The 19,528-nt window shown below is 37.7% G+C and overlaps 1 protein-coding gene across 1 annotated transcript; it reads left to right on the top strand.

Annotated features, from left to right (window-relative positions):
- The first annotated feature begins 1,887 nt into the window (after positions 1-1,887).
- LOC140142698 (D-beta-hydroxybutyrate dehydrogenase, mitochondrial-like) lies at positions 1,888-14,909 on the top strand. The gene is made up of 5 exons (XM_072164697.1): positions 1,888-2,176; positions 5,399-5,533; positions 6,672-6,824; positions 11,673-11,806; positions 14,508-14,909. The coding sequence occupies exons 1-5, from the start codon at positions 1,888-1,890 to the stop codon at positions 14,907-14,909; spliced, it is 1,113 nt and encodes a 370-aa protein (XP_072020798.1).
- The last annotated feature ends 4,619 nt before the right edge of the window (positions 14,910-19,528 follow it).

Genomic DNA, 19,528 nt, shown 5'->3' with positions numbered 1-19,528 from the left:
TATAACCAAAATTAATTATAACAGTATGCGACGTTTGTAATAGAAAATTAGAGGGGTGCTACATTAACCACTCCCCTTCGTAGTCCGTATGGCGAGGGTTATTGTTAAGGGGTATAATACCATGATTTTCATCAGTACCCCTCTTCTTTTTGTTATTGCAAATTTACGAAGTACATAAATATGTTCATCACCTCATGTCCCGAACTTATCAAAATATCTTTACATACAAAGTGCTTTTAAACCATTTTAGTAAATCATTTTAGCTCTATATATTTTTTGTTTACTGTATCCTAGTAACTCAGATGTGTGTTTCATAACAAACCATAATTTATTCTATTCAACATGTTCAAGTAGAGTACATGAATAGAATATATTAAATCCTTTGTTATACTATCTTTAGAAAATTTATTCAGTGATGCATGCTAAATAACACTTTATAAATTAAATAAACTATTCACAATGGATGCATAGTTAATTTAATATTTTATCCTTCATTAATATATTCTCGTTCATTAATTGGTTAAACGAGTATCATGTGACCAAAAATAGTTTTGCTATTTTGCAAAGCAGTCAAAAAGCCGACTCAAAGTACTATTTCCCCGGGATATATTTTTTTGCTATACTCCCTCTGAGCGCGTATGACCTCATAGCCGCGTCGCAGTTCATAGTGGTCGGTGCAACTCGCCACATACGCGGGATATCGCTGCCGGTTCAGGGGTATTAATGTGTAGCAAGTCATGTTGTCTTGCGAAGCACACAAGCAGCAGCACAGAAGTGCAGCTAAAATACGGCAGTTTCATGACATAATCTGAGTTACATCAGGAACAATATCTTAATATTGACGGCGAAATAAGAGATAACATGGTTACTCGTTTCACTGCGGTATTGTAGAGGTTACAACATTACAACGGTAAGCTTTATAGCCACTCAATTGTGTGCGTGTAGGCCTACATGTATCAATCAAAACAAAGCATGGCAAGCCTAACCTAGCCCTGACTATGCTAGGGCTTAGCCTACATTTATGCCTAGGCCTATGTCTATGATAAAGGCCTTTCTATTATTTTAACCAATTAATAAAAAAGAATATATTAATAAAGGATATAAAACAAATATTTACTGGCGGTCTCGGGAAATAGTAGGCTCACGGTGTCCAGTTCACCTCGGGGACCAATAGATTCCACCAGATCCCTCATGAGCAGTAAATATTTGTATACTATGTACCTTCTATAATGTGTTGTTAGGAAAAGAGATTTAAAAAGGCTTATAGGTCACCATAGGTCAGGTTATAGGTCACTTGGTTCAGGTCAAATTTAGGCATCCATTTTGAATACATGTGATAGTCTGTGATATCATAATGAGGCATCAATTTGGATATTCTGTCTTTTACTGGATATATATTGAAAAGATCTGAGTGGATATACTAAAATACCTTGGGATGTAAATGGGGAGTACAATTTAGATTGCCTAGTTGAGATGGATTGGACAAATAAATATAAAATAGTTACCAAAAGTAGAAGCATGTAAGCTACATTGATATCGATGCCACCAATAGAACGAGAAGATTTGCCCCTTCATTTTGCATACCACTTTGTCCTATTTTTTCTCATTTCTTCACAAAATGCAAACAAATGCCAAAACAAATACAATGGATGTAATACCCCCTTAACATTATTAATGATCGTGACAAACTGATATGACGGTAAACAGACATATATCGATAAGAAGCATTATTGAACTTTGTCCCTTTTATTTTAACCAACAAAAAGTCCAAAAGTCCAAAAAAAAACATTGTTTCACTGCTTTATATCGTTGACATTTATTTGAAGGTTGTGTCCAAAAAGCTCCAGTAGCTATAAAATAAAAACATTAAATTTAGTTGTGTGAACCATGGAAGCGTGTGTCGGCCTTCATACTTATTTCATATTAAGTGTAATATTTCTGTCATTCGCGTACGGTGTATATACTGTAGAACCTGACAGTACTTGCGCTAAACTCATTGCTTCAGGTTTCGCTTTTATCGGGTTCTATGTTGCCCAAAAGCTGATACCAAGGGGACGGTTTGAGGCCGAGGGTAAGGCTGTATTTATCACAGGCTGTGACACCGGCTTTGGACATAAATTGGCTCTAAGATGTGATCAAATCGGACTTCGGGTGTTTGCTGGCTGTCTCCTGCCAGGTAGGTGGAACTTAAGGATTCAACCCAGCAAACACAAAAACGTTTTTAAAACGTTTTAAATGGGTTATATTTAGGGTTTTGGTTTAGGTAAAAACGTTTTAATAACATTAAAATGTCGGGTTATATAAAGGTAATGAAATCGTTTTAAAACGTTTTGTATGAAAACACACTACAACAATATTTTTAAAATGTTTTCGAAATGTCAATGTAACCCAGTGGGCACAAATGGTTGCTACTATGTTGTGTCAACGTCAATATCTAACGTCGGATGACGGTTGCCTGGAGGATGGATATGAAAGTTTTTTTAACGCCAAAATAGAACGTTGGTGCGACGTCCACATTCAGCGTTGTGCCGACGTGGGCCAACGTCGATCCAACATTGACCCAACCCTAATAAAGTTGTAATCTGTGACGTTGGGCTAACATAAAATCTTTGATGTTGGGCCAATGTTATTAATCCATCCATTGACCAACGTTAAACCAACCATTATCCAACGTCGATCCAACGATTGGCAAGTAAGCCCAATGAGACGAAAAATCATGAAAAAAAACTCAAAAAATATTATTTAGTAGCGTATATTCTGCTTGCACCGAATCTTACACTTACCTACTCTCTATTTTTCAACGAACACAAATTTCCTAGCTTAATTTACACAAGTCTCTTTCCTTAATGAACCTACCGGGATTCGAACCAGGGACCTTCGGTTTATAAATCTGGCGCTCTACCGACTGAGCTACCGGGGTTTCTATACTTTGAGGCGGTGTTTTAAGTTAATATAAGCAATATTTTATGGCTAAACCTGCTAAAGTGTATTATTTAAAGGATATTTTAAAAGGATAGTTTAAACTATTTTTGCAAATATATTTGGTCTAATATTTTGTCAACACTTAAATAACATTATGTTAAAATATTTGCAACCAGCAAACACAAAAATGTTCTTAAAATGTTTTTTACAAAACGTTTTAAAAACATTTAAATGTCGGGTTATATAAAGGTCGTGAAAACAGTTTAAAAACGTTATTGTAAATATTTTGGGCAAACATATTTTGCAAAATATTTTTTCAACCCCAAACTAACATTCTGTATAGAATGATTTGTACCAAGTTTTCAAAAATGTTTTTGGAATGTTATTAAAACGTTTTTATACCCTTTATATAACCCGCCATTTAAATGTTTTCTGTAAAACATTTGTGTTTGCTGTGCAGTAAATTACCAACAAATGTTATTTAATGTTATGAAAACGTTTTATACCATTAATGTACCATTTATATAACCCGACATTTAAACGTTTTCTGACAACCTTTTATAACCTTTTGCGAATGATGTCGAAAACGTTTTGTGTTTGCTGGGAAGCAAACGTTGGGCCAACGTTTACACAATATAGTCATATACGTTAAGCCAACGTTGAACCGACGTCATTTTGGCCAGTGGGCCAACGTTGGCTCGACATTTTGGTCCAAAACATGGTGTATTCGTGCTAAAAAGAAACATGCATATGCCCAGCAAACACAAAAACGTTTTTAAAACGTTTTAAATAAGTTATATTTTGGATTTTGGTTTAGGTAAAAACGTTTTAATAACATTAAAATGTCGGGTTATATAAAGGTCATGAAAATTTTTTTTAAATGTTATTGTAAATATTTTGGGCAAACATTTTTTGCAACATATTTTTTCAACCCCAAAGTAACATTCTGTTTAGAATGGTTTGTACCAAGTTTTCAAAGATGTTTTTGGAATGTTATTAAAACGTTTTATACCCTTTATATAACCTGACATTTAAATGTTTTATTTTAAGTGTTTGCTGTGCAGTAAATTACCAACAAATGTTTTTTAATGTTATGAAAACGTTTTTATACCATTAATGTACCCTTTATATAACCCGACATTTAAACGTTATCTGACAACCTTTTATAACCTTTTGCGAATGATGTCGAAAACGTTTTGTGTTTGCTGGGATACTTGAGGTTTTTAACTTCTTCAAGTAAGCTGCCTTCCTCGGTTTGGATTTCAACTTCTGTTGAATGGTTGTACCAAATAAGTTGTGCACATCAACAAATTTTGGTGGGTATGTTCCCCCGGAATTTTGAGGTGGTGGGTCTTTGGAAGCTGACGGCGTACCGGTAAAAGTGGGTCGTTTGGAGCTGCAAACCGGGCTGCGAACAAGTAAAATGGGGACTTTTGGAGCTGCGAACAGTCAAAATCAAGGATCTTTCTTGGCTTTTTTTTGGTTGAAAATTGACTGAAAAAAAACAGAAATACGAGGAATGAGCAATTTTGGGGTCTTTTAGAGGTGAAATTATTAAAATTAAGGGTCTTTCGGAACTATATTTTGGTCAAATATATGGGGTCTTTGGGAGCTGCGATTTCTCTACGTTTCTAAGCATGCAATTCCTGCGCTTGGCCGACTGTATCAGATAATAGTGCTATGTCGTCATAGTCTCGGTTATATTCAGAGGAGCAAAATGTCGGCATTTCCTCGGTAAACTGAGGTAATAGTCAGAACGATGATGAACGTACAGATATATATGGTGCCAGATTATCATTCTGGATGCCAGAAACTTTCAAAATTTTAATAATTTTGCCTCTGTGAACTGTATTGAAAGTTTTTTTTATAAAATCAGTTAAAGTTACTACTGCAGAGAGGTTCTTTTATTTCATGAGCTAAGTGCTACTTCTCAAAGTAATAATCTGCTCGGCTTTGGATTTTGTTCTCTAAAGTCACATTGATTCTGCCCGAGTTTATCATCAACGTATGGTTTGACCGTTAGCATGAGATCACCGCTCTTAGGTACTGTCAATATTGCATCGCTGTTACATCGTGGAATACCATCTTCTTCTTAACCCTTTTAATTGCCTTCCTTTTTTTCTTTTCTTTTTTGGTGTCATCCTTCACTCCTTGCCTTTTTCATTCCACTAACATTATTGATAATACATCCACCCTAATTTGTGCCAGTGGTTGAGGTTGGCCTCTTCATATTCCTTCGATCTAATATAAACTTAACGTTGAAATGTAGTTGTAAACAGGTTGGATTTGGGTTGAAGATGGACTCTATTTCAACCACATTTCAACATACGTTGAAATCAGGTTAATGATCGTCAAGTTAATGCTTCAACGTGAAATCGACGGTGATCATCAACCTGATTTGGATGTCTTGCATATACGGGGAATTATCTAAAAAAATTGGCTGATCATAAACTAAAATAATGTTCTTATTATTCAGCTGGAAGAGACGCACGTGAACTAGCATCAAAGAGTTCCAAGAAATTGACAATTGTACCATGTGATGTTACATCTGAAGACGAGGTGATTGCAGCAAGAAACCTAGTTGCTAAAACAGTCAACAAAGAAAAATTAGGTATGTCACTACAGTCAGCACAACAATAAGGTATTTAGATCATGAAACATGAGCTTCTGGCCAAAGTGAGGGTTGGTTTCTAAAAATCAAGGTAGAAGTGATGTAATTAATCGGATTAGCTACCATAGCAATAGATACATACAATTTTGAATATATCGCTCTGTACTACAACGTTCACGCGGTACCTATGCATTGAACCATAGATGTCAAAGAACAGGGATAAAGACCTGGATCACTCGCACCTGTAAGATAAGTATCTTTGAAAAGAGTGGTATTGTATTCAATCTATGATTGCAGCAGGGGCGTAGCCAGCTTTCTTGGTCAGGGGGGGCCAAAATAAAATTTTTGGGGCACAGACGAAAAAAATTGCAGTTGCATCATACAATACATAGAGACTGCATGTCTTTGAGCTTCCCGAAAAGGGCCTTATTGGGATGATGTGCGCGCGTAGCGCGAAAAAAATGGTATTTTGCACTATTTTCGCCCATTATCCGGCTAAAAGGGGCTTTATCGTTATAACGTGTGCGCGTAGCGCGAAAAAATTTTGTATTTTACACTATTTTGGCCCTGAATTTTGCTACAAAAGGGGCTCCTTGCCCTTTTTCTTTGCCTTTGCCCTCCTGATTTTCTCTTTCATTTTTTGTCAGAGGGCACTTTTTCTTTCATTTTTTTTTGTCAGGGGGCACTCTGCCCCCCTGCCACCCCCCCCTGGCTACGCTACTGTATTGCAGACAGACATAGGTGATGAGTGCAAAGTGCTTGTAGTGCAGGATATATTCAAAAATTGTATTCATAAATTGCTAAGGTAGTTTATCCGATTATTGCGTCACTTCTACGGCGAATAATGACCAAAAGTGTGTTTTCTTTAATTTGAAATATCAGCCATAGCAAAATATAAAGCAGGTAAGCCGGAGACCTCCAGGAAAGATCTCCGGGAGGTCTCCGATTTTTATTTTCACATGCAAATTAGGTATCCCAAAACCCTGTCCTGGGATACATAATAAGAATTTCTGGGAGGTCTCCCGGAGAACCACCTATGTCGAAGATTCGCTGTGTTATAAAATTCGTAAAAATGTCGAATATCAAGATATAATTTTCAGGAACTCAATTCAGCTTATGGGATTTGATCTGCTTTCAGTGTTTTGGGCGTGTGTAAACAACGCTGGATTTCAAAGGTGGGGAGAAATAGAGATGGCACCATTGAAAGTCTTCAAAAATATAGCAGAGGTTAATACATGGGGAATGGTTCGAGTCACCAAGGCATTTATACCTATGATAAGACACAGCAAAGGTAGGTTTGTATGTATTTAAAATGATTTAAAAGCAATAATATGCGAGTTCCATAAAGAATAGATTCTTATTTGTTTCCAACAAAACCATCATATATATCCCCATTTAAATTTCGAGCCGAACAAATTAATTTTAAAACAAAGAAAAATGTATTCATTTAAGATACGATTATGAAGATTATCATTCATCCAGGTATAAATAACTATGAAATTGTAGTTATAATCTGATCTACTGGACTTTTTTTGTGAGTGGCAATATTTCACATCCTATCTCGGATGCATCATCAGGCCAACTGATGTTAAAGCGGCAAATGTTCGTTGACCTGTGAAGAGAATGTTACGTTACAGGTCGAAGATGAGCCAAACCTCTGAGGGATCTTCTTTATCGCTGAACAATAGGCAAGGAAGCGATTTAGCTGGGCAGATTATTGACTTATATGACCATAATTGTGCATTTAGTGATACAAGCACCAAAATTGGTACAGACACTCCCTTTGGGTCACTTTATACAAAAACAACGTTAGCCAAATTAAAATCCAACATGGCTGCCATTTTTTTCAAGATGGTATTAATGTTACAAAGAATTTATTGGTCATACAAGCTCCAAAAGTTGCAACTAACCTTTCTTCGTGTCACTTATCAAGCAGAAATATAAAACACTTAAAAATCCAAGATGGCGACTGTATTTTTCAAGATGGCGGCTATTTCTTCCTAGATGGTCGCCACTGAAAGACATATATTGATGCTACAACAATTAATTGGTCATACAACCACCAAAAGTTGCAGTTACCCTCTCCTTGTGTATCTTGTCATGAAGAAATAAAAACCACTTAAAAATCCAAGATGGTCGCGATTTTATTCAAGATGGCCGCCATTGAATAACAAATGTTAATGTTACAAAGAATCAAATGGTCATACAGTGAAGCTACAGTTAACCTCTCATTGGGTCATTTATCAAGAACGAATCATCAAAATTTATATATATATTTAAGTAGTGTCATAATTGAAGAGCCTGATGATATGAATTGTGATCTGGCTTGACATATTAGTGTACCCTTGATGCTTACAAATCTGTTTAACATAAATGTAATAAAACTTGTTCTTATCAGTCCTGGCATGAACATGAGCACCGCACAGTGTCAACACCCTGTATTATAAATATTTTTCCATACAGCTCAATACTCCGTTGAAATCAATATTCTATTATTGACACAGATAAAGAAAGTTTACATATGCATTTTGTTATAGGACTTGCAACTGGAACTTAACTGAATGGGCTAAACGTGTTCCTTTTTACCTATAAAGTATAATTGTAATTCTCAAAATTAAATATATCATAATTTTTACTAGATTTCAAAATTTTTACTTATAAAACGCAGTAAAAGATATCCACAGCAAGCTGCAAGGCCCCGCTAATTAGTGTATTGCTTTTCGAGTGAGTGTTCTGGAAACAAAACTCTGGTTTTACCTGAAAACAAATCGATTTTCTTGTAATAGAAACATCATATGGGGTACTAGAGCATGCACAAATCGTAATAATGTGTAGAATGTAGAAACTCTGTAGTATCTCATATGATAGTCATGGTATGCTTAGCCTGAGTCGCTCGGCCTATCTCGAACAAAATCGCGATGCGTAGCTGTTGAAAAACGAGAGGATTCGCTGTACTATCAAGGCAATTTTTGACACGAAGATATAGGGATGATGACGATGTGTACCGTGGTGTACGGAGAAAACCATATTTGTAACACGTCCACGACATTCCTTATTACATCCACATTTTGTTAGTTCTTGGCCAATAGTCGCAATAGGAGGAAAGTTACTCCAGAAGATCTTACAAATATCAGCTTCCTGTGTCCAGCCCTAATTCTCTTGCTGGGATACTATTGATTGACTCCAAATCATACCTGCCTGGTACGGTAGGCAGCCTGTTTACCAATGCAGCTCGAGTAGGCGGGATCGAATCAAATGATCTCTGCTTACGAGCAAAGAGTTCTAACCGTGCATCATTCACTCTTGTAGCAGTGCTGGACCTCCTGTTCCTCGCTTCAATCTTATTTCAGACTTTAAGCTGGATGGCAGGTAGACGTCAAAGTCATTGTCTGTTATCTTGTACTTGGCAGATAGTGCTTGTACATATTGGATGACAGAATACTCTGGCATATTCGTCATATGTTGCTTGCTGATGTACGTGAGGGCAGACAGTTTATCAATACTAATCCATCAACAACGATAGCCTCTATTTATGGCTCTTTGTCTGGTAACTCTCTCTATCTCTATCTCTATCTCTATGTGCAATATCCAGTGACGTGGGCGACCATGGAATGCCAATCCATCCTGTTCTTTGCCAATCTCAACAGCTTGATGTTATCCACACCCGTCCAGGCATATGTTGTCCTCTGGCGCCCTCTGTCTCTCCTTCCATTAATCTTCCCCGTAAGGAACAAACACTCCAGATCATCTTTACTCATACAGTGGCCCAGGAAATCAAGTTGCAGTTTCCGGATCTTCCTCAGGAGCATCCGTTGACTGCCAGCTCTATGCAAAACTGTTTCATTTGTGGTGTGACTAGTCTAAGGCATCCTCAACATTCGTCTGAGGAACCACATTTCCGTTGCTTGCAATCGATCTTCCATTGCCTTTGAGACTAACCAGCTCTCGCAACCGTATTTCAGAATTGGTGGTACATAGCAATCTAAGACCCTGTGTCTTGTACTCATGGTGATATTCAAATTACAAAGGAGGGTCCTCATCCTTGTGAAAGTCTCTTTTGCCATTGCAATTCGCCTATTGATTTCTCTGTCACACCTCCCATCTGTTGTGATCCAGCTTCCCAGATAGCTAAACCCATCAACTTGCTTCAGATTGCCCCCATGGATTTTAATGTTGCAGATAGGAACATCCTTTTGCTTTGTAACTACCAGACACTCAGTTTTCTTGCAGTTAATGAACAGTCCTTTCTTCTCACTTTCAGTCACAACTTTGTTGACTATTTGTTGAAGATCTGACTCAGATGTAGCTATCAGGACAGTGTCATCTGCGTACCTTAGATTGTTAATATTTGTCCCACCAATCTTCACTCCTGGTAAATCCTCCAGTTCTCTTAGTATCCACTCGCTGTACAAATTGAATAAATCTGGCGAAAAAACACATCCTTGCCGCACTCCTTTCTTGATTTCAACAAACTCCCCTACATCATTGCCCACTCTGATTGCTGCTGTCTGGTTCCAATACAAATTTCTGATAATTCTCAGGTCTTTTCCATCAATATTAATCGCACTCAAAATATTTAACAGTTCCTCATGTTTTACGGTGTCAAATGCCTTGGTGTAATCAAGGTAACACCACTTGAGATTGATGTCAGTAAGGCCAGATTTCGGGCACGTGTATAGCATTCCGTTGTCAGTCAGAGATGCAGGAACTGGCTGGTTTTCATATTTGAAGAACTCGTTTATATCACACGGCCTGCTTTGGCATGATATGAAGAGTTGTGAGAAGAGATTACAGTGTAGCTTTCTGCTTGGAATCAGTGGCAGCACGTTCTTGAATGAAGAAGCTAATTGTGTTCTTTGTGATGGAATGTATAGAACAAGTCTTGTTCTTGGCTCTCTAGTCGATTGATAAACTCACCAAATATCTCAGTGCCCTTTCATAATGTTTGCCAAGTAGTTCATGAACACTAGGTTGTGCAATGTCCTTTATGCTAAGAGCCGGTCACTTGACTCCTCCTGGAAAGGTTGTCTTGAAGAACTTTGGTTAGGTTCTAAGCTTTGTCAAGGAACTCTTGTTGCACTCTCATTGTTTGCTCATGGTAGTTGGTGTTTCCTGTTGCATCTTTAGCCTCTGATGTTGCTTCATATTCAGAAACCAGATGACAGACTCCAGTGTAATCGACCATCCACCTTCTGAGGGCTGATTGATCCTCAGTCACACCAATTGCTTCCCATCACCTTCATTAACAGCATTGACTTGTTCATGAGCTTCGTCTATAGCCATTGCTGAGAAGTCCCGATATGATTTCCATTCCGAAATTCATTGGCTACTTCAGGAAGGTGTTGCTTAAGGGTCATCATATCCGTGCATAATTGAAATTATTGTTAGCAAAGAAGTATGGTATCAGTACTGTCCAGACAAGGCCTCAGAGTACAAAGCAAAGTTTGCTTCTCTGAATGAACGTATCAGTGCCAGTATATTCAGTATAGTGAGTTCCGTGACGAGAATGAGATACCAGAATTGAAATTGCGGGATCTGACATTTCCCTCTTGCCAGTCTCCGAAACTAATTACGTATTTTCTGTTCTCAAGTGTTTCACTAGATAGTCATTGTACTCTATCTTCATTATCCTATAAAGACCGACAGCTGAATATGCGATGTGCTTGGCGCGTTCTTGTCATGCTTGAAGCGAGCCATCTTGGAGTTTAATTTGGCTAACGTTATTTTTGTATTCAGCGCCCCAACAGAAGCATGTGTGCCAATTTTGGTGCTTGTATCACCAAATTCACAATTGTGGTAATAATCTGCCCAGCTATGTCAAACGGGAGTAGCCTCCACTTAATAATTTATGTCAAACGCGAGGAGCCTTCACTTAATAAGGGAGGCGGGCTACGACACAACTTGGCAGGGGCCAACCAGAAACAACCAGAAGCAAAGAATTTATGATATAAGTGATTGTGTACAACAACCAAGTTTCTTGTTCAAAACGTTTCTTATTTGGTATTTTATAATTTCAAACATCGTGGTCAATCGCCCAAATTATAAGTAAATGTACAACCTATCTATGTTTTCAACATTTTACCTGTTTTAGAAATGATTTGAAGGGTTAACATTTCTAGCCCGATTGTCTCTGTTTAAGGTCGATTTGTCAACATGACAAGTGTATTGGGACGATGGTGCAACGCTACCAACGCTATGTATTGTATGTCCAAATCTGCAGCAGAAACATTTTGTGATGTTTTGCGTTATGAAATGCACAAATGGGATGTTAAGGTATGACATACTATGTCCAGTATAATGTTGAACATTACTCCATTAATTAAACGCTATTGTCTCATAGAGTGCAATACATCTAGCCGCGTCTCTGATGAATAAATGATCTAATAACTAATGTATGCATATGCTATCAAATAGAGGGTCCAGCGAACCTGAGTAAAATTCAAGCATCGCGAACCTATAGAAAGTAACAAGAACTAGAAAGACAATGTCTAGTGTAAATGTCAATTTTCGACAAGTCGACAATAAACCATTCTACAAAACAAAACAATACCTACAACGTTCTACAAAAGCCACCATATCCAACCAGCTACAAAAGCTACAATAATAGCTCGCGAACCGAACCTTAAAGTGAATACTACCGTGACCACTATCGGCTCGTGAAGCGAGCTTAGAAGTAAAGACCTCTCTTTACCCACCCCGAACCGCGGCCTATGTTTGTTCCATGTGTATAAAGATCCAAGAGTTTTGGTGTAGGTCATGGTCAACTTTGTATTGAACGGATGGTGGTTATTAGGTCAATCAAATCAAAAAATCACCCACCACTAATTGCAACAGAAACTATTTAATCACCATTCATTTCAGAAAAGTATATTAAAGAACATATTCAAAGTCCCCAAAAGTCCAAGTAGTGAAACAGTGCCTAATTTGCATAAACCCAAAATGGCCGCTAATGCAGGGAGAAATTTCAAATTTGGTCAATTGTTGTTAAAAACCATACCAATGTATTCCTTTCGTCATAAGGATTCAGAAAAAAAAGTATATACATTTCTTGAGTTATGAGGGAAAAGATTAAATGTCAAAATTTGGATTCCACATGGGGACAAAAATTGAAAAATGCTCTGATTTTGATACAAATGGTTTCATATTGTTCCGCTTGCAAAAACATTCAGAAAAAAGAATAGTTTGGCGTATTTCTGGTGATTTGCTACCTTGGTAACATGGCAAAGGAGATCGAATTCCATTGAGCCCTGTTGACGTTGACCTATTTTGTGATGTTACCTATGTAACAAAACATCAAAACATGCAACATTTCTCTTTTTTTTCTTCCAATGGAACAATTTGAGACCAGGTGGATTAAAATTGGAGCATATTTCCATTGTAGACGACTATGGACCCCAACATTTGACCTTTGACCTTTTTGCCTATAACTCAAGAACTGTATGTCGGAGACTGGTCAAACTATACTTTTTCTGAATCCTTATGATGAGAGCAAGACATTGGTGTGGTTTTAAACAAGATTTAACCAACTTTGAAATTTCACCCTGCACAAGCGACCATTTTGGATTCAAGCAAATTATGCAGTGTTCCACTACTTGGACTTTTGGGTGATTAAATGGTTTCTGTTGCAATTAGTGGTGGGTTAAGCCTTGATTTTCCTTAATTTGATTGGCCTATATTTATTAATCACTGTTTTAGTATACATCAGTTGGCGAATCAGAGTGATATTGATTCAATCAATTAAATGATCATAAGTAATTTTAATTAGAGAGGGCGGCCTATCTGCTGTGTCCTGGCAGGACATCAGTCAATATGAGACATCAAATATTAAATGCGAGGATCCAGAGGATGCATGCCTGAGAAAATATATAATAATTAAAGAAACGGAGATCAGACAAACTGGCATTATAATAAAGGAGAGAAAAAATCAGAACCGTTCGGATTCGAACCAGCGTGCACTAACGATTACATGTCGTATCGCTCACCACCACACGCCACAACAGCTCATGGCGGATCTACCGGGGAATTGAACATGTAATGATTTTATTCTCTCGAAAATGTCTCACGGCCAATGTAATTTTAATTATAATTAGAGAGGGCCGCCTATCTGCTGTGTCCTGGCAGAACATCAGTCAATATGAGACATTAAATATCAAATGCGAGGATCCAGAGGATGCATGCCTGAGAAAATATATAATAATTAAAGAAACGGAGCTCAGACAAACTGGCATTATAATAAAGGAAAGAAAAAATCAGAACCCAGCGTGCACTAACGATTACATGTCGTAATTTTGAAATATATTTATAATCGGTGGTGACCGCACAAAACTGATTTTGGGTAAAAATAAATACATACACACATACGTAATTCAAAATGTTAGAATGCATTCTGCGCATGCACACCCTTATGCACTACGTCCATGGCTTCCTTAAAATGAGATTATAATGAAAGACAGAGATAAAAATCGCGTCTGACGTCAGGGCAAAGGCGCGCCGTGATTGATTGGTTACCGACCTGCGCAGTACGGCAATTTTTGTCTAGTTGTCAGAATGTCAGACCCGAACTAGTCTTTTTATCTCTGTCTTTCATTATAGGGTAATCATGTTCGGACCAATCTCGAAGTTTAGTGAAGAAGGAGCACAGATACGAGACTACATTATCACACCGCTTGGAAAAGTTAACCTTGATAACATAAAATTCAGCATGATACAGACTAGCCTAGAACCGCTTCCATCCGAAAACTAAATTGGCGGAGGAAGCATAGACGAGCATATTTTGTACCGGTTTACACTGTGATATAAATTTCAATGCAGAATATTATAGCCCCAAATATAGGAATATTTTGGTATTTGATGAGCCTGTGCGAGATAGATGTTCAGGGCGATTGCTTTATTTTTTGTTTCATTGAGATTTTTAGGGGGACCATTCCCATGGCAAAATTTGACTTCTGTTTTTGACTTTTATTTTCCGCTATAGGTAGCGATCATTGAGCCTGGCCACTATGGATGGACTACCCGTGTTTCACAATTTCTAAATAGCGACAAAAACCGTGCTGATGATATATGGCAAGGCATGGACGATATCGCTAAACAAGACTATGGCCGACCGTATGTTGATAGCATCATAGATACATATTCTCGCACCCAACGTGTGGGTTCGTACGCGGATAACACTCCCGTCATCGATGCCATGTTGGACGCCATTTTGTCAAAACAGCCTAAGCATCGGTATGTTATAAGTGGTCTTCTGGGACCAGCCGCTTGGCGTGATTTTGTACCATATAACCTTATGCCATCATGGTGGTCTGATATGAAGATGTATAGGCAACAAGAGGATCTCGGAATACCAGCTTATTTACAAGACAAGAAAAAGACATAATACATACATACATATACGAATTTTTTATTCAATAATGAACAAATACATTTGGGCCACCAAAGCGGCATTATAAATCATTACATGAATAAATTACAAACAACATGAAATTGAACAGGAAGAATTAATTGATTTTAGTGAGCCTGTATCGCAGTCTCCAAATGATGTTGGTTCCAATCATGGAACTGACAGAAGCATACTTGGCAACAGCCTTGGCAACACGTTTGGGGTTGCCAAGTTTCTTCAACCCACTTCGGAAACGGTGATGAATATGGCCGAGTGACCCAATCACGAAGACAAGGATTTTGCAATCAAATCCGCACAATGTGAGCAAGTTACAAAGAGGAGTATACTTTTGGAACTTTGTGTTGTAACTTTCCTCAATGAAGGCATCGAAAGGACAAGTTACTTCCAAGATGAAACACTTCATGTTTTCGTGATCAATGAGAAATAGGTCTGGTTTTCTTGCTTGAATGTCCTGAAAGATGTTTGCGAATTCAATTTCATCATCGTCATTCGTGATCAGGGCACCCGAGATGATCTTTTCACGGTAGATATCACACCTGTTGTATTTTTTAATTTCCTTTTCAAGGATATTCATGATCCGGTTATGTCTTGAAATACATACATACACACATACATACATACATACAAACAAATGAAATTTATAAGGCGCCTATTCAATAAGATCTAGGCACATAACAAAAAGAGCGAACCACAAAGAAACAAGATGAAAACAAAATGAAAAAAAAAAAAAAACAATTAATAAGGATACAAATATGATTTTAACAATGTTTTGAAAGTGTTGGTGGTTGGTGCTTCCCGGATGGATATGGGCAGTGTGTTCCAGGTGCGTGGACCAGCGATATAGAAGGCCTGATCACCAATTGTTTTGGATGTCTTTGGGATGTGCAGTCGAGTTGTGTCCATAGCAGATCTTAGTATGCGAGTAGTGGTAACAGTGGATGAGTGGAGACATATATCATTGTACAAATAAACAGGAGCCTCATGATGGATACTTTGGTAAATGAGAACCAAGAGTTTGAAATTTATCCTCTGTCTGACCGGAAGCCAATGCAGGGTGTGGAGGTAAGATGTTATGTGTTCACGACGTCTTAGTCCATAAATTATACGAGCGGCTTTATTCTGAATGCGTTGGAGTTTGTGCAGATGAGTTTCTTTGATACCAGTTAACAATGAGTTACCGTAGTCCATGCGAGATGTGACAAGTGATCTAATAATATGGTGGCAGGTTTCAGAGTCCAGGTATCTGCGGATGCGAGCAATATTGTGAATCTGATAATTGAGTCTGCGACAGAGTTCAGCAACTTGTTTGTCCATAGACATAGTCTGATCAAAATATATCCCAAGGTTGCGAACATTAGAAACTGGTTCAACTGTTGTGGTGTCGACCTGCAGCTGGAGAGGAGGCAGATTTTTGAGATGGTGTGATGAGCCAATTATCAGAAATTCTGTTTTGTCCATATTAAGCTTGAGTTTATTGACCGTCATCCATGAGTTGATGTCCTTAATACAGTCTTGCAGCAGCTTGAGTGCGCGTTCATGGTCATTGGGAATCTTAGGATCAAAGGAGATATACAGTTGGGTATCGTCAGCGTAGTAGTGGTATTTAAGCTTGTAATTGGAGATAATGTTGCTGAGCGGATGAGTGTATTTGGTAAAAACAAGGGGTCCCAGTATGGAACCCTGAGGCACACCACAGTCAAGAAGCATCTCATCCGAATAAATCTCTTCGATGCTAACACGACTGTGTCTAGATGACAAGTAGGTAGAACACCAGTCGAGAGGAGGACCTGTTATACCAAATAAGTTCTGAAGGCGACGTACAATGTAACCTGTAAATTAACATGTAACCTGTAACCTGTAAATGTCAATTTGTCACGCAAAATCAAGTACAACTTGAACTATTTATTGCCAAGGAAAAGAAATACTTTACTTTTAATACAATTATTACTGTTTTTCCTGTTGATCACAATTGGAGTGTTTTTTACTTGAACCAAATAGAATTCAGAGTTAAGTCAAGTTGACAAGCATTTAAATGTTAGGATTGTAAGATAATTATAACTGGAGTGGTTGCTTTACTTGTCATGTCAACAGCGCAATATAACGATCAATATTAACCCTAGTATGACCCCAAGGTTTTACACCTGGCATAAACTAAACGCCTCCCATAGTACGCTCAAAAGGACATGATATGAGCTAACCGTAGATTCATCCTTTGCGCTCATTTAAGTGATACATTTTTAACATGCCCTAGCACCTTTCCCGGGGGGTATATGACCGTACGGAAAATCCACAATTTTCATTATGCTTTTGCAATGTTATTACAAGAGATCTACGTTTAATTTAACTTGGTAATTAGGTTGAAATATTCATTTATATGTCATACCTAAGAGAATATGTAGTGGAAATTGCATGTAATTGTTTGTATAAATTAGCCGAAAATCAATTTTGCGATGGTGCGCTGACAGTATCATGTCGTCATAGCGATATTATGTTTAAAATATTTGTAATTATTTTGGTATCACTTTAATATAAATAGTATGTGACGTTTATAGTAGAACATTAGAGGGGTGCAGCGATGGTTAAACGATGGTTTTAAGTGAACATCATAAATAATCTCTATAAACCGATAAGACGGTGTACTAACATGTATCGATAAGAACCATTATTGAACTTCGTCCCTTTTATTTTAAGGTGGTACTACACCCCTTGATAAATTTCACTGGTAACACAAATTATGTATATTATAGGGGCAAGGAATCCAGTTACTACACTGGAATTTCAGTGACTCAAAATAAGCGGTACGTTATTTATGATAAGAAAAGAGGTGCCGCTAGAATGTACCACATTTCTTTACATATATAATAAACCACTTGTCTTGAATCACTGAAATTTCAGTGAAGTAATTGGATTCCTTGCCCCTATAATATACATAACGTTTGTTACCAGTGTGTAGTTATTTTGTGAGAAAAATGCAAAATTAGTCACATAATTTATCAGGGGGTGTAGTGTACCACCTTAACCAGCTAAAAGTCCAAAAGATAAAGTTTTAAGAATAAAACAGTTGAAAAATTGTATCACAGCTTATTGTTGACAACTATTTGAAGGTTAGGTCCAATAATCTCCAATAGTTATAATAAAAACATTTACTGAAGGAATTTATTGTTCACACAATTTCTCTGCTATTACAGTTTTTCCCATAAGCAAATCAATCACACCCCGTATTTGATAAGAGTGTTGGTCATGCAATCATCCCCCTTGACGCCTGTATGTTGGTTTCTGCCCAAATTAACCTCATATTTGGCCATTTTTGCCTAAAAAGTGCAATTTATTTCGGCTCTTCACGCGGATTGGTTCCACTTTTGCACCATATTTCACCATTATGGAATTTTTTTTCGCTTGAATTTTACATGGAACTTATTATGACGCCAAAAGGCGCTAGATTCACTATACTTGAGAACAATGTCAAAACGAAATTTACGTCACTGTTTTTTCAATTTTGTTTGTGTCGTTTGGTTAAACGAACTAGAAGTAAAAAAAAAACTCAAACATTGTCCTTTAGCCTTTTGTTGCGACCTATTTGAAGGTTAAGATTGGACGAGTGACTATTTTTCTTCCTTGTCAAAAATACAATGTCACGAACATCATTATTATAAACAATGTTAAAACTAGAGATAATTTGCGCTCACAGAGCTCAGACAAGGCATGTATAACCCTTTAATGATCGTTTGACCTGACCTTTGACTTTAATGTTTCCTGGGTCACGGGGTTTGTTGTCACCGAAATTGAGCCCCCCCATACTCCTTACAGAAAATGAAATTACAGTATAAGATTTGACCCCAGATAACATTTGACCTGACCCCTGCAAAGTGTTCCAACATATTCCCCCTGGTCATTAAGTTTGTTGTCACCGAGTTTGAGCCTCTGCATGACCTTTGACCTGACCCCTGCAAAATGTTCCCCTGGTCATGAGATTTGTAGTCACTGAGTTTGAGCCCTATACCCCTTACGGATGTCCAGAAAAAGAAATGATAAGATTTGACTCCAGATAACCTTTGATCTGACCCCTGCAAAGTGTTCCAAAATATTCCCCTGGTCATTAAGTTTGTTGTCACAGAGTTTGATTCCCGTACCCCTTACAGATGTACAGAAAATGCATTTCTTAAATTTGACATCTGCATGACCTTTGACCTGACCCCTGTAAAATGTTCCCCTGATCATGAGATTTGTGGTCACCGAGTTTGAGCCCCATACCCCTTGCGGATGTTGAGATAATGCAATTGTAAGATTTTACCCCCTTAATGACCTTTGACCCCAATTCTTTGTACAACTTTTAGACACTGGCTAAATGCGATGCAGGTATGCAAGTGACGACATTGCATTATGTAATCTGTGGAAGAAGAAGCATTTTTAGTGAAAATCACATTTTGGTCTTAATGACCTTTGGATGACCTTTGACCTCAAGTTGGTCATGTTACATTTGTGCCCCCACCAATGGTCCTTGTGACCAAATATGGTCACATTGGCCTAAAGCATATGGCTACGGTGGCTCGTTAAAAGTTTGACAGAAGAAAGAAAGAACTAGATATATTGCATCC

Source organism: Amphiura filiformis, chromosome 2 (assembly GCF_039555335.1).
Source record: "Amphiura filiformis chromosome 2, Afil_fr2py, whole genome shotgun sequence".
Taxonomy (NCBI): domain Eukaryota; kingdom Metazoa; phylum Echinodermata; class Ophiuroidea; order Amphilepidida; family Amphiuridae; genus Amphiura; species Amphiura filiformis.
The sequence above is the reverse complement of the archived record's forward strand: the minus strand, read 5'-3'. Positions and strand labels throughout refer to the sequence as shown.

Excerpts from the sequence above, each read along its gene's own strand:
- LOC140142698 (XM_072164697.1), top strand. The coding sequence starts at position 1,888 with ATGGAAGCGTGTGTCGGCCTTCATACTTATTTCATATTAAGTGTAATA. Across the intron at positions 2,177-5,398 it reads TGCTGGCTGTCTCCTGCCAG|CTGGAAGAGACGCACGTGAA; the intron begins GTAGGTGGAACT and ends CTTATTATTCAG. Across the intron at positions 6,825-11,672 it reads TATGATAAGACACAGCAAAG|GTCGATTTGTCAACATGACA; the intron begins GTAGGTTTGTAT and ends TCTCTGTTTAAG.